Source organism: Nannospalax galili, unplaced genomic scaffold (assembly GCF_000622305.1).
Source record: "Nannospalax galili isolate Female #2095 unplaced genomic scaffold, S.galili_v1.0 scaffold218, whole genome shotgun sequence".
NCBI lineage: Eukaryota > Metazoa > Chordata > Mammalia > Rodentia > Spalacidae > Nannospalax > Nannospalax galili.
In genome coordinates this window covers 1599747-1626996 of record NW_008343207.1, presented here as the reverse complement: position 1 = coordinate 1626996, position 27250 = coordinate 1599747, and the positions used below count along the sequence as shown (strand labels likewise).

General features: G+C 49.7%; 1 protein-coding gene across 2 annotated transcripts in view; it reads right to left on the bottom strand.

Moving 5' to 3' along the window:
• Window positions 1–26449, bottom strand: part of Rilpl1 (Rab interacting lysosomal protein like 1) — a 45740-nt gene extending 19291 nt beyond the window's left edge. Inside the window, exons 1-4 of one of the 2 annotated variants that reach the window (XM_017799722.2) lie at window positions 25676–26449; window positions 17641–17791; window positions 9257–9375; window positions 8547–8768 (exon numbers count right to left, since the gene is read on the bottom strand). In XM_017799722.2, the coding sequence (XP_017655211.1) occupies window positions 8547–8768; window positions 9257–9375; window positions 17641–17791; window positions 25676–25984 (801 nt within the window). In that variant the 5' untranslated portion in view covers window positions 25985–26449. The remainder of the gene's footprint in view (window positions 1–8546; window positions 8769–9256; window positions 9376–17640; window positions 17792–25675) is intronic. The other variant, XM_008839290.3, reaches the window with a different exon arrangement.
• Between the last annotated feature and the right edge of the window lie 801 nt (window positions 26450–27250).

The following is a 27250-nucleotide window of genomic DNA, read 5'->3' as shown; positions in this document are numbered from 1 at the left end:
GCCTGCCTCTGTCTCCCAAGTGCTGGGACTACAGGTGTGCGCCACCATGCCCAGCTTATTTTTATTTTTTATGTGTATGAGTGTATTGCCTGCATGTAAGTGAGTGCACCCATGTTGTGCAATGCCGCGGAGATCAGAAGAGGGCTTCAGATTCCCCTGGAACTGGAGTTAAGGAAGGGTTGTAGCTGCCATGTGGGTTCTGGGAATCGAACCCGGGTCCTCAGCAAGAGCAGTCAGTGCTCTTAATCACTGAGCCATCTCTCCAGCCCTTCATTTTACATTTTTTATAGTAAGTGACCTCCCCCCCAACTTGGCCTAATCTTGGGTGCAGTGTCTCTGACACCTGTGAGCTTCCAGTGCCCCATGTACACAGAGGCCAGGATGGCAGTTAACAGGCTGTGGAATGAAGGGGTGGGTGCAGAGGTGGACATAGCATCCCTCCTAGCCCGGCCCTACAGTCCCACAGGGAGAAGGAGACTTCAGTCAGGATGGTGGCTCAGGACCAAGAGGCCAAGGACTCCTGGAGTGCAAGCAGAGATGCTTTGAGTCCTGGACAGGCTTTTCTGGGAAGGGACATCTGAAAGGAGACACCTCCTACCAGGCAGGTCAGATGATTGCATGGTGGAGCCGCAGGGCGGGTTGAGAAACATGGGGAGGTGCCCACACTGAGCCTTGGAGTCCAAGCCATTGCAGAATAGGTGGGCAGGAGGAAAGAAAACATGATCCTCTGTGTTCTCCAAGATATCTCAGTGAACCCCCATTTGTTTAGTCCCTTGCTATGCTCTAAAATATACTGAATTGTTAACTTTTTAAGATATAGAGACTCAAACTCTCCATCCCCCTGCATCAGTCTCCTGAGTGCTGGGATTATAGTCATTTGCCACCATGCTCAATGAATCCAGTGGTATTATTTCTAAGGTCCCTTCCACAGACAGGCAGGGTCTCCTGGCCCCCAGTAGTGGCTGTGTTCAGTCAAGACACAGAGAGCTTCTTCTCTGGAACAGGGACAGTCCTTTGGGGAGTGGGGAAGGATCTAATTTCCCTAGATCTTGAATGAGTCTCAGCCAGGTGTGCGGAAGTCCTGACTTTGGGTACTTGTACTAGAAGAGTTGGGGGCAGTAACTCTATTGTGGTCAGTCAAGATGGGGCCTGTGTCAGCCAGAAAGCCTGAAGCCACTCCTCTCAACTTGGCCAAATCAGAGGCCTTTCTAGGCTTATTCCAAGAGGGGACCACAGGTTGGTTCAGGTTATCTCAGATAAGCTGGTCCCTGGAGGCTCTCTGGGCACAGGTGCCAGGAGATGCCTGAAAGTCCAGGGAGCAGGGTCCTGGCCTCTAGCTATAGGCCTGGCCTCCTGGGAAGGCTCTGCTGCAGGATCAGGAAACCTGGTGACCATACTTCAGAGCAGCCTGGCCTATTGGGCTCTGATCACTCAGGGGTCTTGAGTACAGAGAAAGACCTAAAACCTGCCATACCATAGCCACCAAGCCCTCTGGGGCTTGTGGGATTTTCTGTTTGTTTGTTTGATTGATCTAAGAAAGGGTTTCTTTAAAGCCAGGCTGGCTTTAAATTCTCTATGTAGCCCAGGCTCACCTTGAATTCAAAATCCTCCTGCCTTAGCCTCCTGAGTGTCCAGATCACAAGTATGTGCCAACACATCCAGCTTTAAAGATTTCTTGTTTGAGCAGGGCACTGTGGTGCACGCCTTTAATCCTAACACACAGGAGGCAGAGGCAGGTGAGTCTCTGTGAGATTGAGACCAGCTTCGTCTACATAGTGACTGCTATATCAGCTGGGGCTACAGGGAGACCCTCAAAAAAAATTTAAAAAAAAGATTTGTTTGTTTTGTTTTGAGACAAGTTTTCAAAGTTTTCACTAGGTAGTCCTGGGTGATCTGAAACCTCTCTGGTTCCTAGGTTAACTATGCAAGTCCTGAGAACCAGAACAAAAACAGGCAGTGTGACACAGCCAGCCAGGCCCTGGGAAACATCCAGAACAGAAAGGTGAACAGGCCGCTGACAGCAGAAGGAAGGGGAAATATGGGGAGCAACTGCTGATGACCGACACTTCTTTGAGGGGGTGACAGAAACATTCCAGATGGTGGTAACAACCCCACAATATGGTGAATACAATAAAAACACTAATTGAATACTTTTCTGGGTGTGGGCTGAGTACCACTGCTCATGTGTGGAAGTCAGAGGACAACCTTGGGTGTTGGCCCTTGCCTTCCATCTTGTGTGAGACAGGGTCTCTGTCGTTTGCCACTGTGTACAGCAGGTCAGCTGCCTGCAGCTTCCAGGGAGTCTCGTGTCTCTGCCATCCATTTTGTAATAGGAACACTGGGATTACAGACATGCATTGCTACATCCAGCTTTATGTGGGTGCTGGGGATTTGAACTCAGGTCCTCACTTGTGCGGCAAGAACTTAACCCACTGAGCCATCTCTCCAGCCCCCTTGTTAATTTTTTTTCTTATATTTTATTTATGTGTATGAGTGTATTGATTGCCTGCATGTATGTAAGTGCACCTATGCTGTGCAATGCCCTCAGAGATCAGAAGCAGGCGTTGGATCCCTGGAATGGTTGTTAACTACCATGTGGGTGCTGGGATTCAAATCTAGGTCTTCTGGAAGAGCAGCTAGTGCTCTTAACTGCTAAGCCATCTCTCCAACCTCATAACTTCTTTTAAATTTGTTGTTTTTTATGTGTAATTGCACCTGTGTCATGTAATGCCCTTGGAGGTCAAAAGAGGGTGTTAGATCCACTGGTACTGGAGTAACAGTCTGTCGTTAACTGTCATGTAGGTGCTGGGAACCAAATCCAGGTCCTCTGTAAAAGCAGACAGTGCTCTTAACCACTAAGCCACCCTCCAGCCCCTATTGTTTTAATAAGATAAGGTCTCATGTAGCCCAGGTTGGCCTCAGTCTTGATATATATCTGAGGATGACCCTGAACTTCCATCTTCCAAGGCCTGGGATTCTAGGCAAGTCTTGTCCTATATACTTCATTTTTGCCTGAGGATCTGCTTCCTAGAAATTAATTGGATACTACTTATTTATTTTGCAGTGCTGGGAGTGGGAACCCAGTGCTCTATCCCTAAGCTCTGCCCCTAAACTCCTCACTGGATACTGTAAATGGCTGAACTGTGTGGTTCATGAATAAACTGCAGTAAGTCCACGGGGGGAAGGGGTGCTGAAGAGATGGCTTAGCAGTTAAGAGCACTTGTTGCTCTTGCTGAGGGCCCAGGTTCAATTCCCATCACCCACAAGGTGGATCAACTGTTGATAATGCCAGTTCCAGGGAATCTAACTCCTTTTTCTGGCCTCCATGGGCATTGTATTCATGTGATGCACTTACCTACATGCAAGCAAAACACTCATACACATAAAATGAAAATAATTTTTTTAAGTCTGCAGGAGACCTTGTCTACTGAAGGACAGTGAAGGTTCTCAGGATTGTGTGTGAAAGCTGGGTATGGTAGCTACAGAGGCAGGACAATCACTAGGTGTTTGTGGCCAGCCTGGGCTACAAAGGGGCTGGTGAGATGGCTCATTGGGTAATGGTGCTTGCCACCGAACCTGAGTTCAATCCCAGGAACCTATGTGGTAGAACGAGAGAACTGAGGACCAAAAGTTGTCTTCTGATCTCTACACATGCACTGTTATCGTGTGTAACACACAAACAAAATAAATAATACCACAAAGGAGCTGGGGATGTAGGTCAGTTCACTGAGTATACTTGTTTAGCATGCACAAGTCTTTGGGTTCAACACGCCAGCTTTGCACAAACCAGGTGTGAAAGTGCACACCCATAATGCCAGCACTGGGGAGATGGAGGCAGGAATATTAGAAATTCAACATCTTCCTTGGCTACATAGGGCGTTTAAGACCAACCTGGGCTACATGAATCTCTGTCAAAAAACAAAACACCCATAAAAAGAACAAAAAGAGAAAAAAGGATTGGGCAAAACAAAGAGAAAACCTGACTCACTGAGGCCACAATGTGAATGTTTCCTCTCCAGCTCTGGATTCCTCCATAGCGTCCATCTCCCACCTCCAGTACTGCCCTGGACTGAGCCACAACCAGCTACACTGTATTCCCTATCCTGGCTCCCTGCTGTTCCCTGCCTTGAATAGCCTGCTCCACATTCTTCTGGAAACCAGCCTGTGCTGGGGCAAGCTTCTCAACCTTTCAGAGGACCCTCTGGATAGGTGAGGGCCAGCCCACTGTGCCTCTCTACTGTCCATCCCCTTCATTCTCCATGGCTGCTTGAGATCCCTAACCTCAGGTCAGGGCTGTCCTTCTCATCAGTCAGATGAGTGTGATGGGCAGGTCTCAGGTCCTATGGTAGCAAGTGGAGAAGCCATGGGACCCTATGGCACCCTGTTTGATTGACAAGCATCCTGGGTCTTCACACAGCTTCAAGGTCAGAGGCAAAACCGGGGATTTTACCCCTCATTTCTTTGCTTTTATTCCTGTGTGTGAATGTGGAAGCTAGAGGTGGACATCGGGTATCTTCTTCAATTGCTCTCCACCTGATTTTTTGTTGTTGTTCTTTTTGAGACAGGGCCTCCCTGAAGTCCTATCTAACCTGAAACTTACTATGTAGACTAGCTGGGCTCAAACTCACAGACTCACCTGCCTTTGCCCCTGCCTCCCGATTGCTGGAATTAAAGCAGCTCACCACCATGCCTGGCCTTCCACCTGATTTTTTGAGACTGTCTCTCACTGAATCTGGAACTCACCAATTCTGCTATACTGGCTGGCCAGTGAGCCTCAGGGACTCTCCTGTATCCCCCAACCCCCAGTGCTGGGATAACAGGTGTAAACCACTGTACCTAGCTTTTTTTTAATGAAAGTGCTGGGGATCCAAACTCAGGTTCCCAAACTCAGGTCCTCATGTTTGCAAGGCCAGAACTGTCAACTGAGCTATCTCATCAGTCCTTCTCCTTGGCTGTCAGAAATAGCAGATGAACCCAGGCTGAGGCCAGCCTGGCAGTGTGTAGTGCCCCTGCTCTCCTTATGGGAGGGACCTGGAGCAGTGCTGGGAGTTTCATGGACACTAGGGTCTACAGGGACCCAGGTTTAGCTCAGGCCCTGCCTAGTAAGGATGAAACAGGCCTGAGAGCCAAGAGTGTAGTACCAGTAAGTCTGAGGAGGAGAGATCCCCCAAGCTCCATGGCTCTGTTTTGGGCACCGGCCTCTTCCCCTCCTCCCCTGCCCTCAACTTCATGCCTAGATTATGACAGAGTCAAGGTACCCAGCACATCTCCCTCCCCATTCATAATTCATGAAACACCAGTGCTAATCACACCTGCAGAAGTCCTGAGAAGGGATCCACATTCTGTCCACAGCTCAGAGCACGTGACACTTGAAGCATGCATAATTTATGTTGCAAAGGGAGCTGTGATCCCACCCACCCACACTCCTGCCCTTTCTGCTAAGTCTCCTTCATCCCCCAACCTGGCAAGAGCCTGGTTGCTAATGATACCAACTTAGAGGCAGCAAAACAGTTCTGAGCAGAATTCTTTTCTTTTTTGGTGTTTTTGAGATAAGGTCTCCCTGTAGTGGGAGCTGGCCTCCTGGAGCTCACTATGTAGACCAAGCTGGCCTTGAACTCACCTGCAGCTCTGCCTTCGAAGTACTGGGACTACAGGCTTGCGCCACCATGCCTGGCCTGAGCAGAATTCTTGATAGCATAACTTAAGTACCTGGAACCAGTCATACCTGTAGCAATCCCTAACTTGAAGCTTTTAGTTATATAATCAGTCATTTCTTTCTCTTTCCTTAAACCATGTAACTTACCTTTATGACACTTGAAGCTAAAATCAGGTCCTAACCTGTCCCTTTAACGACTTCTCCCTTACTTCTCTCCCAAAATTCTGGTTTGTCAGAAGCAACTGGCTCAGATTCACAGGATAAGTAAGCATCTCACAAACTTGAACTCGGCTGACTGTAAGCTCATCACTTTACAGAAGACCAGTGGGGTTTGTGAACCTTAAACACAAGCCCTAACTGTGTACTGAGTTCATTGGGCTTTTCAGTCTCACTTTCAACCTATCCAAACCCTAGCATCTCGGCCGTGCTCCCCAGTTGTAGGAGGCACCCCAGGGCAAGGGCTTGCCGATATATGTCCAGTGTCACCCTATGCCAAGATGGCTCTGAGAGGTTCTATATGCCTCTCAGAGGCCCCAGCAGGCTGAGTCTACCTGGCCAGCAGCATCCTTGTCCCCAGGCCTTTAGCTCTCCTCCCCTGTCTATCTGCCCTGGCCTTGGGGATCAGGTCCCCAATGCAGGACCTACCCAAAGCCTTGTTTTCCAGCTCTGCACAAGATACTAAGAGAGTCCTGTCCTCCCCACAATGGCCACTGGTGCTCAATCTGCCCTTATATGGGGCCATTGACCCCTAGAGCCCCCACAGTGGCCAGTCTAGCCCCTCATGTGCAGTTCAAACTCCTCTCCATCAGGAATCTGCAGGACTGGCCCCAGCCACCACTTGGACCTCACCAGAGCCTCTCCCTCATTCTGCACACCAGCCACCCATCGGTATTTTACACTTACTGATTGTTCCAGTTACAACCGGGAGAAGCCTCTTGGCCCACAACCAAAGTGATGTTTAATTCTCCTGACATCTGCCTGGGGGTGGGGGGTACTGTTACTCTCAGTTTGAACCCACAAGCTACACGATGGAAGGAGAGCTCCAACTCTCCCAAGTTGTGTTGATCTCTACACACATGCTGTGGCACACCCCCTGCCAGTAATAAAATGTCAAACAAACTCATGGTGGGTGCAGTGGCACAAGTCTTTGATCTCAGCACACAGGAGGCAGAGGCAGATGGATCTCTGAGTTCCAGACCAAGCCTGGTCTATATAGTGAGGCCAGCCAGAATTACATAATGAGACCCTGTCTCAAACAAACAAACCTCATAAATCACATAAAACCTACTCTTCAAAGCATAAGGTTCAGTGGTTTCTAGAACATTCAGGGGTATGCAACCATCACTGATGTCTAATTCTAGAACATTTCCCTCATTCTTAAAGAAATCCTGTGCCATTAGTCACTCTCCACAGCCCCAGGCCCTGCCCCACCCTGCCCATCAACACTCTGTCCTGGATTTCCGGGCTCCATGGGCATGGAGTCAGCCTTCCAGATCAGCCTCCTGTCCTAAAGATTCATTTGCAGCTTAGCGCATGCCAGTGATTCATTCCTTTTTAGGGCTGAGTCATAGTCCACTATGTATATGGGCCATACTTCTCTATACACTCAAGTTAATGAATAGTCATGATCTCTACTCCTGTTTGTACCTTTTGGGTCTTATAAGCAACAGTACTGTGAACTATGTAAAGTTTTTGTTGTTTTTCAGACAGGATCTCCTGTCTCCACCTCCCAAGTGGTTGGATTACAGGTGTGTCCCACACATCTGACTTTTTTTTTTTTAATTAAACATTTTTATTTTTATTTTATGTATGAGGGTTTTTGCCTGTATATAAGTACACCCATGCATTCAATGCCCACAGAGGCCAGACAAGGGTGCCAGATCCCCTGGAACTGGAGTTATAGGCATTATTAGCCACCACATGGGTGCTGGGAAGTGAACCTGGGTTCTTTGGAAGAGCAGCCAGTGCTCTTAACTGCTGAGCCATCTCTTTAGCTCCCTGACTTGTTTTTTTTGAGACAAGGTCTACTTTAGCCCAGGCTGGCCTGGAATTTATGGCATTCATCTGGCCTTAACTTGCTAAATCCTACGATTACAGACATGAGCCAGCCACCACACCAGATTATATAGGTTTGTGTCTGTGTGTGTATGCACATGAGTAGTGCAGGTACCCATGGAGGCCAGAAAAGGGCGTTAGATCTTCTAGAGCTGGAGTTCCAGGTGGCTGTGAGCCACCTGATGTGGGTGTTGGGAAGTGAACTTGCATCTTCCTGTTTTTTTGTTGTTGTTTTTTGTTTTGGCAGAATCTCTCTGTAGCCCCAGTTAGCCTGGAACTCCCTATGTAGACCAGGCTGGCCTTGATCTCACAGAGATCCACCTGCCAAAGGCATGAGCCACCATGCCCTGTAACTTCTTCTGGAGGAGTTGCAAGCTCTTTTAACCACCGACTAACCCCTTATACAGGTTTTTACATGGACTTGTTTTCAGTTCTAGTGGGTGTTTGTCTAGAACTGCTGGCCCCTGTGGTGATTATGGCAGTGTCTCCCATGCTAAATGTAAACTCTAGGGACAGTGACCAGGGAGAGATGATTCTCATCATTCTGTCCCCTGTGCCTACTACCCAGCCAGTAGTCACTCAGTGACTGACTGACTGAATGAATGAATGGTGCTCAGTAACCACTGCTGAGCTTCATGCCCTGAGTTGGAATGCTGGAGTCCTGGGCTCCTGGCCCAGCTCTGCCCCTCCCTATCTGTGTGTCCTCAAGCCAGCAGCTTGTTCTCTCTGTGCCTCCTACTTTGTAGTGAACAGGAGGGTAGCAAGACCATTCTGTGGCCTGGTGCGGGCCCACATACCACTCTCCCATATCCCTCAGCATCAGCTTCCTGCTCACCTCTGCCTCCTCCTCCCCGTTCTGGCTGTGGTCACCCTGAAGCCTTTCTCGAAGCTTCCCAAGTTCAGCTCGCAGGCTGCCCATCTCCTGCTCCTTGGTCTGCAGATCTGCCTCCAGCTCCACTTTCTGCTCAATCAGGGCCTTTCCCTGGGCCTCCACCACCGTGACCCGGTGCCGAAGGTCATGGTTGATCTTCATTAGCCGGGTCTGCTGCTGCTGCAGCTGGAGAGAGAGAGAGACCATCATGTGGGGCTCCCATGTACAGCAGCATAGGTTGTGCACTGCACAAGGGAAAACTCTTCAGGGGTAGCTTGGTTATCAGACACTTTCATTTGAAATTGGTATATATATATATATATATATATATTTTATTATTTTTTACTTTATTTTATGTGTAGGCATGTATTGCCTGCATGTAGGTAAGTGCACCCGTGTTATGCAATGCCAGCGGAGGACAGAAGAGGCTGTCGGATCCCCTGAAACTGGAGTTACTGACAGTTGTTAGCTGTTTTCTGGGTACTGGGATTTGAACCAGGTCTTCTGCAAGAACAGCCAGTGTTCTTAACTACTGAGACATCTCTCCAGCTCCTAAACTGGTTTATATTTTTATGACTCTGTTGACATGGAATGATACACAGATGTGGGGGTTACATGTGGAGGACCCCAGTTTCTGCTAGGAGAATAGTCTGAGATGAGGGCTGGTCACTTACAGCCTCGACATCTTCGTTCTTTAGGCCAAGCTCCCTGTCCTTGGCCCGGATCTCGTCTCGCTGCTTGTCCACCACCTCCTTCAGCCTCTTCATTACCTGCCGCTCGCGCTCTGACATGCCTATGTGAAGGTGAGACCAGGTGAGCCACCCTCCTCCTCTGCTTAAGCCTCCTGTAATATGCTGTCTCACTGTAATAGAGCCAAACTGTCTCCAGGGGTGCAGCCTCCCCTGCTTCTGCCCCTCCACCCCAGAGTACATTCCCACCTCTCACTGCCTTCCCACTCTGTTTCCTCTGCCTGAAGCTCTTCCTACTGATCTCCAAGGCTCCCTGCAAGCTCACTCCTCCCCAATGCACACAGGTCCTCCTCTTCCACACACCCTGAAAACCCCCTATGTCTCCCCTTCACCACACCTTGCATTCTGTGATCTGACTGACACAACATCACTCAGGGACCCACAGGGTGGCCTCCAAAGCTGACACTGACACTCCTGCTTATTGGCTCTATGGTTCTGAGCTAGCCTGAGCCTCACTTTCTAGCTCCATGAAAAGGGGCAACAGCTGCTCGTACCCAGGGTAGCTGTGAGGACAGACAGTGTCAACACATAGTCCATGAGGATGTGGCACCTGGTGGGCAGCCAGAGCCACCTTCCTCTAACCCACTCCAATAGACCATCGACAGAAGAGGTCAAGGTTGGTGGATCTCTGTGTAGTCAAGGCCAGCCTGGTCTACAGAGCAAGTTCCAGGTCAGCTATAGGGAGACCCCTCTCTAAAAACAAATGTACACACAAACAAAAAAATCAGAAAGCAGGGCCACTGAGATGGCTCCATGGGTAAAGGAACTTGTTGCCAAGCCTGAAAACCTGAGATTGATCCCCACGACCCACATGTCCCTCAAGTTGTCCTCTGACCTCCACAGGTATGTTGTGGCATGATTCCTCATCCCCCCTTAAATAAATAAAAATGTAAAAAAGAAAATTAGAAATCAGGGCTGGGGAGATGGCTCATGGTTAAAGTTCTTGCCTTGCTCAGATCCCTAGGAACCATGTAAATGCTGGGTGGGTGTGGCAGCTTGTCCTTAAGTCCAGCCTCAGAAGGCAGATATGGGACTGGCTGGTGGAACTAGCATTACTGGTGAGCTCTGGTTTTTTGTTTGTTGTCTGTTTTTTAATTTTATTTTATGAGTGCTTTGCTTGCATGTATGTGTCGTGCAGTGCCTGCAAAGGCCAGAAGAGGGTGTCAGAGCCCCTGGAACTGGAGTTACAGATGGCTGTTAGCCACCACGTAGGTGCTGGGAGCTGAACCTTGGTCCTCTGCAAGAGCATCCAGTGCTCTTAACCATCCAGCCATCTTTCCACCCCCAGCTCTGGTTTTTGATTGCGAGATCTTGCCTCAAAGAATAACATGGAAAAGCAATCAAGGGTGATTCCCAACACTAACCCTATCACAAATAAACAAACAAATGAATAAAAATAAATCAATTTCTTCCCTCATACTTCCAGAAGCCAGAAGTTTAAGATAGGTATGGACTGGGTGTGGTTTTGGAGACACTGGGCACACACACCAAGCCTCTTGCCCATTGTGGCTACATTGTTCTAGTCTGTCTCAGTGACACATGTCACCTCCTTTCTTGTCTGTGTCACATTCTCTGCCTCCATCTTGTGCCTACATTTACGGTCTGGTTTTCTGACATGATAGGTCACTTCACCTATGAATCTTTCCACCCAGCTCTGCATTCTTGTCTGGGATGTTCCCACACAGGGGGGTACTGCCAGGAGCCAGAATCTGCGACTGTCTGTAGACCTAGGGCCACTAGGCCAGGGGATGTGAGTCAGTACCCTTCAGAACTTGAGTCATCTACAATGACAATCCTAGAGAACACAGTTCTGCTTTCAATGTCTCTTACCCATGGCTTTCCACATAGTAGATACCCCAGCTGGCCAGGAGACCAGAGCCTCATCCTCTGCATCTGACCCTCAGTCCACCCTGGAGATGGGTTTTCTCAGCACTGCTTTAATGCCAGTCCCATTTTACAGATACAAAAAACTGAGGTGAGCTGGGCATGGTGGCTCAGGCCTTTAATCCCAGCTCTTGATAGGCAGAGGCAGGCAGATCTCTGTGGGTTCAAGGTCAGCCTGGTCTACATAGTGAGTTCCAGGCCAGCTGGGGCTACAGGGAGACCCTGTCTCAAAAAGACCAAAAAAAGAGAAAAAGAAAAACTGAGACCCAGGTCAGGTTTCTACAAGTTGCTCAAAAGGTAATATTAGTGTGGAGACTACCTGAGTGTCCCATGACATCAGGCCATCCTGCCACCAAGGTTGCCACAGTTCACTCCAGGGAAGATGCCAGTCTACACTTTCTCCAAGCAGCGCCATCTGCAGGCACTGACTGTGTATGACACACAAAATGTTACCCCATAGAACCCTGTGTGTTCGACACTGCAAGTCCCAGGTTGCAATGGACAATATGTGTAACTTGACTGCTCTTGGTGATCTGTGGATGCCAGGCAAACGTATCATTACCAGCAATGACAAATATCAGGGAGCTCAGGGGCTGAGAATGAGTGATCAGGGATCTCTACATGGATGGGGGGCAGGGAACCTTCCCCTCAAGTGAGGGTCACTTCCACCAAGAACCAAGGGCAGAGGAAGGGAGGCCAGTGATGATGATGAGAGTCTGAGTGGAAGCCCCAAAGGGGCCTCCTGTAGGTAAAGAGCAACCCAGGTTGAAGTTTGGAAAACTGATTGATGGGAAGCTTGGCCTTGATGGCCATGCCAGGTCAACGCTCCTCTCTGGGGACAAGAGTCCCTCAATCTCAATGAGTTGGGAAGGCAGAAAGCAGAAGGGCCACACCAAGAGGGCCAGGAAGGGTCAGCTGGAGGGAAGGTCTTATGGTTCTAGCACAGGGAAGAAGTGGGAGGGCCAGAAGCAGAGCGCTCAAGACTGGGAGGCCTTGGGGAGCAGCAGGGAGGCTTGTGGCAGTGGCTTCAAAAGGGCTTTACAATCTGAATCTCTGCTTGCTCATCTGTAAATTGGGTATACTGCAGCTTTCCCAGCCTCTCTCTGGCCACACTATACATAGGAAGGAGATCACTCAAGAACCAGGACCTTCTCCTCTGGGGGGTGGGGGGGGGAGGGAGGCATCACATCAACCTCTGAGGCTACTGCACCTCCTCTCTGCAACTGCTGCTGGGTCTCACTCCAATAGGAGGCAGGTACCTGCAGAGAAGTCACCTGGTGGGGAAGTGATATAGAGATGGAGTTAGGCATCTCCCTACAGAATGGTTACTATGCAACAGATAGAGAGGGCCAAGAGCCTATGGGAAGCAGATGCTGGCCTCTTACCAGGGCTGCCAGGGTCTGTGGAACTTGGGGAATATACTCACGTGTGGCATAAAGCCACTTCAGTCAACAATGGGTGACTAGTGACATCACAGGGGTCTTAGTTCGTGAAATACATGCTGTGATCTTTGCGCACCAACAAAATGGTCAACTGTCTCCCAGAACGAATCCCAATCCTTCCACACGGCTGAATCTACTATGATCAACATGCACTCTCTGCACCAGCAATTGCACCCTGTGGTAAGCACTCCTGGGTAAGACCCTGCAGTGCCATATGACCATCAGAAAGACCCAGACATATTAGTGACAAAGGTAAGAGACAATCTTATATGTACAATGTTCACAGAAGCTTTGTTCTCAATGGCTCCCAGCCAGAAAGAATTGAAGTGGCCATCAGCAGCAGAATGAATAAACAGTGGTATTCACACCCATGGAAACATTATACAGCAACAGAAAAGAATAAACCAGAGTTCTATGCAACAAGAGTTCCAGCTTAAAGGTCTCAAAACCGGGAGTGGTGATTATCTCAGCACTTGACAAGTGGAGACAGAAAAGGTCAGACGTTCAGAGTCAGGGGCTAGAGATGCCTTAGTAGTTAATACCATTTACTGCTCTTGCAGTGGACCAGAGTTCAGTTTCCAGCAACCACAACAGGCAGTTTACAACCACTTGTAACTCCAGCTTCAGGGGATCTGACATTATTCTCCGAGTGCACCTGCACACATGTGTGCACACACACACACATAAATAAAAATAAACCTTTAAAACAAAAAGAGGTTTGGTTGGGCATGGTGGCACACGCTTTCAATCCCAGTTCTTGGGAGGCAGAGACAGGAGGCCTGGTTTATATAATGAGTTCCAGGCCATCTGGGGCTACAGGGATACCCTGTCTCAAAAAAAAAAGCCAAAAACCAACAAAGAAAAAGAAGGAAGTTCAAGGTCACCCTCAGCCACATCTAGTTCTAGTCTGGGTTCAGTCTGAGGTACAGAAGACCCAGTCTCAAAGAAAAAAACAACAAAAATCAAAAGCAAAGAAAATGGTAAGTGTGGTCAATTCCTGGTGACTAAGCCATGCCTCAGAGCCCCAGGGCCCTCGTCAGACCTTGAGAGTGCCTCTGCACCCCTTCTGTAAAACCAATGGCTGGGCACCTGTCATTCCCCGCCCTGTGATTTCATGGCTACTTAATTTGTTGTACTTCTCAGAGCACCCCTGTTCCCCCAACTCCCCTCTCCAGAAATCAGATGGCTGTATCCCAAAGCCTCAGATCACCCTTGGCCACTGTCCTGCATCATGTCACACCTGACGAAGTCTCCAGGTCACCAGCGCCACCCTCTTTGTTGGCCCTATGTCTGTTCCTCTAGTAGGTGTAGGAATGCTTGGTAGGTCCCTGTTGTGTTCCTATGGTTCCGGTGTAAAATAAAAATAATCAGGAAGGCAACCTGGCAGTGGTGGCCTTGATTGGGTAGGGGCTGCAGGCATGAAGAACGTGGCTCCCCAGCTGGCCCCACAGGAGCTGGCCTCACACTCAATGCTGCTAAGTGCATCTCATGTGCTCATGTGTGGGCTGACCCACAGTAGCCCACAGAGATCTGCAAAGTGGCAGAGGCAGAGCCACACCTGCTGTGAGCACACTTGTGCCAGGAAGCATTTCTGAGCTGGGCTTTGGGGCCTGGAGCCTTGAGGCCTCTGAGGCTGCACTGGGGCAGGCAGTCAGGATCCCACGTTACCTCCAGAGGCCTCTGGGTGCCCTACAAGAATGTCACAGACAAAAACAAGATGGCTAGTTCCCTGATGAAGCTTGGCTTAGCTCCTACATGACTCCAAGTTCCATTCCTAGATGTGGAACCTACAAACTCCTAAAAGATGTTCACTGCACCCTAAAGGTGGACAAAATCTGAAACCCCATCTGTGGATAAACGACAGATATGGTTCATTTGTGCAATCGAAGATGACACGGCTATGAAAAGGAATGGAGAAAGCACTGACATCCAATAAAACACGGATAGAGCTTGGAAACACTATGTTGGAGCCAGGCGCAAGAGACACAGGTTATGGGACATGATCTGTGGAACATCTGAACTAGGGGAATCCACAGAGGGAGAAGACAGATTGGTGGGGGCATATGGCTGAAGAGGAATGGGGTGGGACCCGACAGTCAGAACTGAAGGGAAGGGGCTGCTGCATTCTCTCTCTTTTCAAAATTTATTTTATCATTATTACTATTGTGTTGTATGATGTGGGTATGCATGTGCAACAGTCTGAGGACAACAGACTTTGTAAAGTTGGCTCTCACCTTCTGGGGATTGAACTCAGGTTGCCCAGCTTATGAGGCAAGCACATTTATCTGCTGGGCCATCTTGCCAGCCCTCATTCTCTCTCAACACAGGGTCTTATTATGTAGCCCTGGCTGGACTAGAACTCGCTATGTATAGTTCAGACCGGCCTTGAATTTGTGGCTTTGTGGTAGTCTCCCTGTGTGCTGGGATTGCAGGTGTGCCTGGCTTGTTAGTGACTTATCCACCTGCCATACTCTCTTAATGTTTTTCTCACCCAGTACCTTCGTGGAGGGACACAATGTATCCTGTGCCTCACTCTCCCAATCCTGTTCTTTTTGGTCTTGCAGAAGGGAGACTGAAGTCCTCCATGGCTCCCTGCCTCCTTCATGCCACAGTGCAGAAGGGTAGACACAGGGCAGATATTCTATCAGCAGTAAACAAGCCACTGAATGATCACTGCAGCAGCTTGTGTCTGGAAGCCCTAAGCATCCAGGCACCAGAACACCAGGTGGCCCAAATCATGGGGGTTCCTGTCCCCTTGCCAGCCTGAGTCACAGGGTTCCATCAGGCCCCTATCTAGGACTTCCTCAGAGCTTTAAGTTCTCTTCAAGAAGCTTCATTCCAGTGGGTCTCAGTTCTGATCCCGACTGCCACCAACTTGTGTGACTTTGGATAAATCACTCCCCCCTCTCAGTCTTCATGTTTCTCATTTGTTCAGTAAGAAGGTTGAACTAGACACTCAGAGCTCATGGTGATAAGAGCCAACACAAGCCCAGGGTTGTGCTAGGCACAATTCTAAGCACTCTACCTGAATCAACTCATTTAATCTTTGAAACACACTTGTGAGGGAGTACCCTGATAGCTCCCATTCTCACCACACAGGGAAATTAGCACACAAAGGTCTGATGTGGTCAACCCATGGGCAGGTGAGTGCAGGGGCCAAGAGACTAAGCTGGGTGATCTGGCACCAGACATGATGTTGCTTACTGCTACCACTTTGTTTCTAATCCACCAATCCTGCCTCAACAAGGAATTCCAAGGGAAAGAGAATTCCACTCTTGGAGTCAACTGTGTTTCTGTTGTTTCCACAGGTCTTATCAGCCCCAGAATTTGTGGTTTTGTTTCTTTTCAATTTTAGTGCATTTATTCATCTCTCTCTCTCTCTCTCTCTCTCTCTCTCTCTCTCTCTGTGTGTATCTGCATGTGTATACATGTGTCCCTTTTTTCAAAATAGGACAAAATTTAGCTATGTTGTTTATAGCTATGTTGTAAACTTCAGTGCTGAAGAAAATGTTTGAAATAATAATTATGGGCTAGAGAGATGGTTCAGTATGTAAAAGCAATTGCTGTGCAAAACTGAAGATCTGAGTTCAAATTTCCAGCACCTAAGTAGAAGCCGTGTATTGTCATATACACTTGCAACCCCCGGGTTGGGAAGCAGAGGCAGGTGGATCTTCAGAGCTCACTGACTGGCCAGACTAAACAAAATGTCCAGTTTCAGGTTCAGTCAGAGAATGATAGAGCTGGACACTTATTGGGAATCAATTATGAATAAAGTAATAGATACATGTGACATGTAGGTGAAACCATAGACAAATATCATTATCAGAAAACACTAGAAAAAGGAGTAGCTATCTTGCAGAAAGAAGCACCTCAAATACTACAACTCTCACTGCAGAAGATTCTGAACTCAATCGGCTCAAAACAGGGAATAACATCAATGTCCATTAGTGCATTTATTCATCTCTCTCTCTCTCTCTCTCTCTCTCTCTCTCTCTGTATGTGTGTGTGTGTGTGTGTGTAAGTATGCAAACTTGTGAGGAAATCAGAGGACAACTTGAAAAGTCAATTCTCTCCTTCTACCATGCTTAATTCAGGTCTTCAAGCTTGGTGGCAAATGCTTTCATCTACTGAATCATCTCACTGGCCCTTGTTTGTTTGAGACAGGGTCTCACTATGGAGCCCTGTGTCCTAGAACTCACTATGTAGACTAGGCTAGCCTTGAATTCACAGAAATCCATCTGCCTCTGCCTCCTGAGTGCTGGAATTAAAAGTTTGCACCACCATGTTTAATGTAGATAACTGCTTATGGGTCTAATGGCACTTAATGGTCTCTAGTGCTGATCAGATCTGAGCTGTTGTCCCCACTTGCCCACTGGTCATGCTGTGTCTGGGACAGCAGGACACAGAGGAAAATTCAAATGTTGACCTCTAAGGTGCCTGGTGGTATGACTCTCACTGACTCCTCTGGCTTCACCTCCAACAAACCTCCACTTGAATCTCTCAAATTTTCATGCCCCAGGGCCTTGGGACATGGCACCTGCCCAAGACATTGGTGTGGCTCACTATACCAATTCATCAGAAGTATACTGTGACCACCTTGATAACTGAACCTAACCCCAGGTTGCAACCCTATGTCCCCATCTTAGCTCTCCTGTAGTCGCTGGCCATCTGGAACTAGGACATCTTTATTTGGTCACATATTTACTGCCTGTCTCCTCTGTGTTAGCTTCAGGAGGCCAGGGTCTGGCTTGTCCACTGGGTCCTGGGCCTACAGAGGAGCCAGGTATGAGGACTGAAATTGGTAACAGCTGACTGGGCCCTGTCACCATCTGCAAACTGAGCCTAAGCTAATTCTCTCTGTGGGAGCTAGGGTGGGACTCCACATACCCACAGGGGCAAAAGACTAGGGAATTGAGGCCTCCAGCCACCAGAATGCTGGGATGACTGATGGGCTGAACAAACCTACCTCCCGCCCCGCCTTACCTTCCTGCTTCTGGAACCCGTCCTCCGAGAAGCCCACGTCCTTGTGGTTGAGGTTGGTCATGAGCTGCTTGTTCTCCTCCTGAAGCTGGGCAATCTGGGACAGGAGGTCTTGTGCCTCACCCCGCCATACATCCTCCACCAGCTCCAGCTCCTGTGGGGGGACAGCAAGGGGCATGGCAAAGTCAGAGCCATCCAGTGTCTCCCAGGCCTGCCAAGTGAGAGCTGCTCAGTCTGTGGGGCTTTTAGTCATGAGAGGCAGGGGGAGGTGCTGGACAAGGCAGCCAGGGGCCCTCAGGGTACTTGTGCAAGATGCTGGGAATCCTCCACTAAAGCCAGGAAGACCTCTCAAAACCACCAGCAACAGAGCAAAGCTACACTGCTCCCTCCAGCTGTCTGGATAACCCATGGGGTCCCTGACATTCCTGAACATCTCTTCAAAAGGGACTAAGGGGGACCCTGTCTCAAAAAGACGAGGAAAAAAAAAAAAAAAGTAAGAGCAAGGGTTGACCACCCTTACCATGACTGGTGGCAATGTTCCCCAGAATAGTATGGAGGCTAACAGAGTGATCCAGGATACAGTGATTCCACCCTCATCTGCCCAAGAGAAGTGAAGACATGATTCCAGGATGGGCGTGGTTAAATAAGCCTGTGACCCCAGAATTCAGGAGGCTGAGGCAAGAAAATTCCAAGCTGGAAGTCAACCTGGGCTATAGGCCTTAAAAGTAAATAAAGTTGGGTATGGTGACGCATGTCTTTAATCCCAGCACCTGGGAGCCAGAGACAGGTAGATCTTTGTGAGGTTGAGGCCAGCCTGTTTATATAGTGAGTTCCAGGCCAGTTGGGGCTTCAGGGAGACCCTGTCTCAAAAAAAATTTTTTTTAAAAAGAGCTGGGTATAGTGGCTCCTGCCTTTAGTCCTCAGACTCCTGGAAGTAGAGGCAGGTAGATCTCTGTAAGATTGAGGCCAGCCAGCCTGGTCTAAACAGACCAGGTCAGCTGGGGCTACAGAGGAGACCCTGTTTCAAAAGGATTAAAAAAAAAAAAAAAGTTGGGGGAAGGGTGGATGGAAAGCTGGAGAGCTGGAGAGCTGACTCAGTGGTTAACAGCACTGGATACTCCTGTAGAGGACCTGGGTTCAGTTCCCAACATCCACATGGGAGCTAACAACAAACAGTCCTTAACACCAGTTCCAGGGAATCCAACACCCTCTTCTGGCCTCTGCAGGCATTGCATACACAGGTCCACGTACATGCAGGCAAAACACTCACACACATAAACAATACATATATTTTTTGAGGGGGGGGGTCTTTTTGAGACAGGGTCTCCTTGTAGCCCCAGCTGGCCTTGAACTCACAGAGATCCGCCTGCGTGTGCCTCCCAAGTGCTGGGATTAAAGGCGTGCGCCACCACGCCCAGCCAATAAACAATATTTTTAAAAAGTGGCCGGGGTGTTGTCTATTTAATTCTGAACATGAGAACATCCACCAAGAGGTATGTACTAGGTCAGAAAGCACCAATGCTGTTGCCTGTATAAAATCAAAGCTGAAGGCCTACAGTCTGTAGCCTGTCAGGCCATTTGCTTATTTTGAAGCATGGGGGATGGAACCAAGGCCTGGTACACATTAGAGAAGTACTTACTACCTAGGCATACTCCCAACCCCTCACTGATGGATTCTGGGCCAGTATTCTACCCCTGAACCATACCTCCAGCCCCTCACTGGGGGATTCTAGACAGGGGCTCTACCTCTGAAGCACACCCCCAGTCCCTCACTGGGGGATTCTAGGCAGGAGTTCTTCCACTGAGCTACACCCCCAGACTCTCACTGGGGGATTCTAGGCAGGGGCTCTACCATTGAGCCATGTGCCCAGCCTCTCACTGGAGGAATTCTAGACAGGAGCTCTACCACTGAACTACATTTCCAGCCCTCTTTTCAGACAAGGTCTCACTAAGTTGTCCAGGCAGGTCTTCAACTTTTGATTCTTCTGCCTCAGACTCCCCAGGAGCTGGGATTACAGGCATGTACAGGCTTGGATATATCAACCGAAGCTTAAAATCTATTTCAGCTACAAGTAGCTGAACTTGGGAAGGGTATTCGTTCCTCGGTACCCCAGAAATGGGTACCTCATCTTCCTTTGAGGGTTGTTTGGAAGATGAGGCTGTCACTGAACAGGAAATGCTTGAACCAGTCCTGGGCACCCAGAAGGCAGAGAGCCCAGTGACAATGTGCCTGACCTCCATTCTTCCTATAGCCCTCCATAGGCCAGCCAGGTGGCTGGACATCCAGTGTCATCCCGCACTCATCTCCTAAAGAAGTACCCACAGCCCACTTGCACTGTCAGAAAACTGTTACCCTCTGGAAATGAGAGGCCATGACTAAATATATCTATAGTTGGGGCTGGAGAGATGGCTTAGTGGTTAAGAGCACTGACTGCTCTTGCAGAGGACCTGGGTTCGATTCCCAGCACTCACATGACAGCTAACAACTGTCCTAACTCCAGTTCCAGGGGATCTGAATGCCCTCCTCTACCTCCACAGGCCTTTCATGACACAGGTGCACTTATGTACATGCAGACAATGCACTCATATACATTAAAAAAAATAAAGTATTTTAAAAATATATGTATCAGTCAGGCATGGTGGGGCACACCTTTAATCCCAGCACTTTTGAGGCAGAGGCAGGCGGATCCCCTAGAGTGTCCCAAATCAGTGGAAGTTTTCTGATACTTTGATTTTATTTTTTATTATAGTTTTGGTGTACAGGATGGAGCCCAAGGCTTTGTACATACCAAGCATGAGCTATACAGAGATCTACCTGCCTCTGCCTCCAAAATACTGGGATTAAAGATGTGTGCTACCATGCCCAGGACTTTTTTTTTTCTTTTCTTAATGAGCTCTAGTTGATGGTAGGGAGTCAGTCCATGAAGAATTGAATCTTTTTCTTGTTTGTTTTATTTTTTCATTTTCTGAGATAGGATCTCACTCTGTAGCTGAAGCTGACCTCAAACTCAAGGCTATCCTCCTGTCTCAGCCTTCGGGTGCTGGGATTACAGGCATGAGCCACGGTGCCTGGTGAGCACTATATCCTCCCTCACAAAGCCGAAAAGTTTTCTTGTGACTTGAGTGCTGAACTCCTCTGAACACGTCTCATTCCTTCCCCAGCCTCCTCAGTCAGCACTGCCTCAGCCTCCTCTCCCACTCCTCTTTTCTTCACTCTGTCCAGCCACACATGCCCTCTTCCTGTTCTATGAACTCCCTAAGTGCATCTACCTTATCACACTAGAAACGTGGTGAAGGTGAGTTACAAGAATGGGGGGCCAGTGAGATGAGCCTGACAACCTGACCTGTTAGAACCCACATGGTAGAAGGAGAAAACTGACTTCTAGGAGCTGTCCTCTGATTTCCACATACAGGCCGTAGCACGTAAACACTCATACACATACACACAAAAATACACGAATAAATAAATGTAATTTTTTTTTAAAGAAGTCCATTCCTGGCTTTTTTTTTTTTGGTTTGATTTTTGAGATAGGGTTTCCCTGTAGCCCCAGGAGGCCTGGTACTCGCTGTAGACCAGGCTGGCCTTGATCTCACTAAGATCTCCCTGCCTCTGCCTCCCACGTGCTGGGATTAAAGGCGTGCACCACCATGCCTGGACTATTATTTTTATTTTATGTGTATTCGAGTATTGCCTGCATGTAAGTAAGTGCATCCGTGTAGTGCAATGCCAGAGGAGGACAGAAGAGGCTGTCAGATCCCCTGGAACTGGAGTTACGGACAGTTGTTAGCTGCCATGTGGGTGCTGGGATTCAAACCCAGGTCTTCTGCAAGAACATTAAGTGTTCTTAACCACTGAGCCATCTCTCCAGCCCCATAAATGTAATATTTTTAATACAAAAAAAGAAAAAAAAAAGAACGCAGACTGGGGATGTGCCTAGCTGCATGAAGTCCTAGGGTTGTTCCCCAGCACTGCATAAACTGGGCCTAATGGCCCACACTTGTAATCCCAACACCAAGGAGGTAGAGGCAGGAGAATCAGAAGTTCAGGGTCATCCTCTATAGTAAGTTTGATGCCAACCTGGGATACATGACACCCTGTTTCAAAAAGAATAAATAAAAATAAATAATAAAAATTGTACACAGTCTTGATAGGACATGCTTTTAATCCCAGCAGTCAGGAGGCAGAGGTAGGTGGATCTCTGTTTTAGGACAGCCTGGTCTACACAGCGAATTCCAGCCAAGAATATAGGGAGACCCAATCTCAAAAAGACCAAAAAAAAAAAATTTTTTTTAAGTTAATAAATAGTAAATAAGGGCTAAAGAGATGGCTCAGGGGTTAAGAACACTGGCTACTCTTCCAGAAGACCGGGGTTTGGTTCCCAGCACCCATATAGCAGCTAACAATTGTCTGTAACTCTAGCTTGAGGGGATCTGATACCCTTTTCCTGCTTCTACGAGCATTTCCTGCCTCTACGAGCATTGCACACATGGGTACAGTTACATACATGCAGACAAAATACTTATACACATAAAATAAAAATAAATAAATAAGGGGCTAGAGATGGTTCAGCAGTTAAGAGCACTGCCTGCTTTTGCAGAGGACCTAGGTTCAATTCTCAGAACCCACATGGCAGCTAACAACTGTCTGTAACTCCAGTTCCAGGGGAATCCTCCACAGGCACTGCACAACATGGCACTTACCACATGCAGGCAATACACTCATACAAATAAAATAAAAATAATAAAATAGGTGGGCATAGTGGGGCACGCCTTTAATCCCAGCACTTGGGAGGCAGAGGCAGGCAGACCTCTGAGTTTGAGGCCAGCCTGGTCTACATAGTGAGTTCCAGGTTAGCTGGGGCTACAGGGAGACCGTGTCTCAAAAAATATTGGTCTGGAGAAATTGCTCAGCGGTTAAGAGCACTGACTGCTCTTGCAGAGGACCCATGTTTGGTTTCCAGCACCCAGATGACAGCTAACAACCATTCCTAACTCCAGTTCCAGGGCAGAAAAATCGCCTAGCATATAGGAAACCTTGAATTTGCTTCCACTTCAAAAAGACAAAAATAAATAAATAAAAATAAATAAATAAATAAATAATAAAGTATTCAATAACTTTTACACTGGGGCTTGGTGGTAGAGCTCAGTGGTAGAACACTTGCCTAGCAGTGTGAGACCCCGGATTTGATCTCTAGCAACACAAGGAAACAAAAAATAATTTTTATGTTGAATCTGTTAGAATGAAAATATTCTGGATATACTAGTATCTATTCCACGAAATAATTTTTTTTTTTGTCTTTTTGAGACAGGGTCTCCATGCAGCCCCAGCTGGCCTGAAAGTCAATATGTAGACCAGACTAGGCTTGAACTCACAGATTCATCTGTCTCTGCTTCCCAAGTGCTAGGATTAAAGGTGTGCACCACCACACCCAGCTCCAGGAATTAAAATTAACTACTTCAAGTATCACAGCAAGTTACATTCTGTTGCTATTGAATGGTGCTGCACTAAAAATGCAGGCCCACAAGAGCCAAGCCCTCATCTCTCCCTTCAGTGCCCAGAACAGTGCCTGGGACATGGGAGTTGCTCATAAAGTCCATTTGGGGCTTGGTGGTGTGAGTGGTTATGGGCTTGCTTAGCAAGCAGGAGACCCTGGGTTGAATTGCCAGCTCTGAAAACACACACACACACACACACACACACACTCACTGAGTGAGCAACACAGGCTGTGTTGTCTATAGGTGCACACATACAGTCACTGCTCTCTGCATTTCCCCATCTTCTCTTACCCACCTGCTGCCTGACTTGAGCTTCCGCCTTTTCTTCCCCTGCTCTGTATCATCCACCATACCCAGGAGGGCACTTTGCACACCATGGTCTGTCCATAGGATTTCGAACTGAGTAATGAGACAGACACCATAGGTCTATGACCTGGGACTGATGAGCTGCATCCAGTGAGTCTAGCTGTGGGAGGACAGGGCACAGTCTTCACTGAAGCCATGTTTACAGAGAGACCAAGGGAAAGAGGGGAGAAAGGCAAGACAGATCAAGGCATGCTAAGATTCTTGTGGAAAAAAAAATAGCTCACAGAACCTCCATAGCTACAGAAGAAAATTCAGATGAACCTGTTCTAACCCCAAGCAAACCACACAAAGGGGCCTGGGATGGGGAGGGAGGAACTCAGACCTAGCTGTTTACAAACAGCCCTGGCCTGCCTGGAGGAAGGGGCACAGAGGGTACTGACTAGCTGGCTGCAGCTGCTGGCATTCCAGAAGGGACAAGTCAAGCTGAGAATTCCACCTGACTTCAGTGACTTGAGATAGCACTGCTGCACAGCCTGGTCCAGCCCAGCCCAGCCCAGCCCAGCTGTAGAACTAAAGGGTCAGGTAGTGACAGAAGAGTTACCAGGACTTTTGGGGTACCTGGTCTAAGCCCCTCCATCCTAGCACGGGAGGATCATACCTCTGCCCCCAGGAGAGGTGGAACACCTAGAGAAGAGTAGAATGCCTGGAGGGGGCCCCAATAATCCTTGGAAGCACCTAAGTGTGTCTCCCCAGACTTAACATTACAAGCCTTGGGGCATAGGCTCTGGTGACAAGCACCTTTAGTCATTGAGCCATCTTGCTGGCTCCAGGCTTGACTTGTGCACTTTATGTCCACTAACACCCCCACCCCATCCTCATCGCTGTTCCCCAGGGTGGGAACTGAGGACACAGGCACACAGAAGACAGGTAATCTGCCCCAAAGTGCACTGCCTACCAACTGTGAGGTCTGAAACCCAGATGTCTGGCTCCAATGTCCCCAATCCTAAGGCTGGAAATTAATTATAGGAAAGAGGGAGGCACCTTCCGGTTCCCAGCATGACCTTGGAAGTGCTGCTGAACTCTAAAGAGCTTGAATTTCCTTCCTGACCCCAGGACACAGGACTAGAGGGACAAACACAGCCAACCCTGGCCACACTGCTCTTGCACACAGCCAGGTCTGTCCTCAAGGTAAAGACGAAGACCTAGCTTTGGCCACTGTCTGAAAACTCACGATCCATCTACACAGTACACAATAGAGGATGGCCAGCCAGTGAAGTTCAGAGAGGCCAGCTGGACTTTCTGAGGCCACACAGCAAGCCAGAACAGGTTCCAGGATCCAGGGGAAAGGAGTTTCCTCTGGTTCAGTCAGAAGGGTCTGCCAGAAGCTGCCCCAGCTGAGGTTTGGGCAGGAAACCACAAGTCTCCCACTTCCTTTCCCCAGGCACCTAGTCTGGTTTGGTCTGATCTCTAGGCTCAGACAAACACTGCTCCTGAGGCAGAGGCTGGGCCTGAAAGCCGCTCTTTGGCATCCAGTCCTCCAATAAAAGCAGGAAGGAGTGGGAGACACTGGATCTATCTCCTCCTGGACAAGTATCAGTAACGTGAGGCAAATCCCTCTCTCCACTCTTTGACCCTCTGTTCTCTCATCTGTAAAATGGAGATAATTCTTACCTCATAATCTATGAGGCTTGAAGATAAGATCAAGGCAGGGAAAGCACCCCAGAATGCAGGTGAATAAACTGGGGGAACCCTGGAAACAAAGTTACAACTATGTCCCAAGACAGGGGGTTCACAGCTGGAGCTCACTCTGACAGCTCTGCAGGATGAAAAGATGCCTGATCTACCGGTGTCACACCTTGGTCACAATGAACGGTCGGGTTGGTAGGTGGCTGGAAATTGATCTCCTTTCTGGAATAGAATAATATCTAAGTACTGTATCTATAGCATCCCACTTAATATATGCAAGCCAAGTCCTACTGTGATCACCATTTGACAGACCAGGAAACAAAGCACAGAGAGGTTCAGTAACTTACCCAAGGTCACATACTCAGCTAGTACATGCCCTCTGCTCCAGGATGGGCAAAGAGGACCAGAGGCCTCCCTCCCTCACCCAGCACATCCTCTGCTACTCTAGTCCCTGTGTACACGGGCATCCACATGGAGAGCTGCCCAGAGTAGAAGGGCCCAGGGTTCCAGCGCCCCTTGGCCAGATGGGCAGACTAAGGCCTCCGCCCACCTTCTGGTGCTTGCGTTCCTTCTCGATGCGGTCCATTCTCTCCACGCGGAGCCGGTCCAGCTCCAGACGCAGTTCGTCCAGCTCGGGAGCTACATGGTGCCGGCTGACCAGCACTTCCAGGATCTCCAGGACCCTCACGACCTTGGGCATGAGGCGAGCAATGGCCTCGCAGCCATGCTGGTCGATGACTCTCTCGAACTCGTGGCCCACGAGCGACGCGATGTCGTACACGTCCATGACGGTCAGTTCCGCCACGTTCTTTTCCAGCGCCGACACGGCGGCGGGCGCCGACCCCCGCTCCTCCTCCATGGCCCGCGCGGGCCTAGCGCTGTCCGCGAACTTGTGCAACTCGTGAACTTGGAGAGGCGCGGCCGGGGGCGAACGGGGGAGCGCCGGGGGCGCACGCGGGCGCGCGGCCGCAGATCTCGGCCCGAGCGGCTCGGCAGAGCGAAGGAGCCCCGGGAGCACAACAGGGAGGACGCTGAGGGGGCGGCGCGCGTGCGCAGGCCGGCGGCACCTCCCGAGTTGGGGACCGACTTTGCACGCTGCCTCCGCGGGGTCCCGGGATAGGAAGCTGGTGTCGCCGGGCGCCAGGGAGAAGCGCAGCCCCGCGACTCCTCGGCGGCCGAGATAAACTTTGGCGACGCGGGTGACTCGAGGGCCCGGCTGCTATCCCGGGACCGGGAGCAGAGCTTGCGCAAGGCGCGACGCGCGTGTCCGCCCCGAGACGGCGGGTCTCGGTGCGCAGCCCCGCGGGTCGCTATGCTCCGCCCGGCCCCGGTCCCGCCTCCGCAGCTCCGGCTCCCCGCGACCCCCGCCCGGCTCCACCTCCTCTCCGTCCGGCTCCGCCTCCTGCCGCCGGGGCAGCGGACGCCACGGAGCGGCCATTCGCTGCTGCGGGCAGGGGCGGCGTCTGCGCGCAGAGGAGAGGGGTCGGGAGGTGATCTGCTCCTCCAGGGGGACCCCCCGCACCCTGACAGGCCCAACCTCCCGGATGCTCCGCGCTCCATCCTGACCCGGGGCGCCCAACTCTGCGACCCCAGAGGCCGGGGGACAGCAGCCCACAGGACCGGGGGTCCTGGTTCCCCAAAGCCACCGGCTGCCCCCTGGATCCGGCTCATCTTGGGGGACCCGGCACCCAGCCAGGCCCAACCTCCCGGATGCTCGGCGCTCTAACCCGGCCCCGGGGCGTCCCGCCCTGAGGCCCCCAGAGGCCAGGAGACGGGAGCCCACAGGACAGATGGTTCTGCAGGAGTCCCCAAAGCTACCCGCTGCCCCTGCGCAGCAACCACCCTGAGCTGATTTTTGTGATAAAACCTCTCTTTGCAGTGGAAGACAAGCCGGGGCTGTAGAGCCTTCCTGAACACTCACCCAGGGCTACTCTTCTGTCTCCATGGCATGAAGGCTGAACCCCCAGCGTTCCCACCATCCCTTCCCAGGTGGGAACTGCCCTCTGCATTCTGAGTGTTTGCTCTGCTTGCGGAGATACCTCTCTCATCTGACTGAGAGGTTCTTGGTCCTCGGATACAGAAGTCTTGTTTATGATTTAATGTAATTTTAACATTTTTACTATTT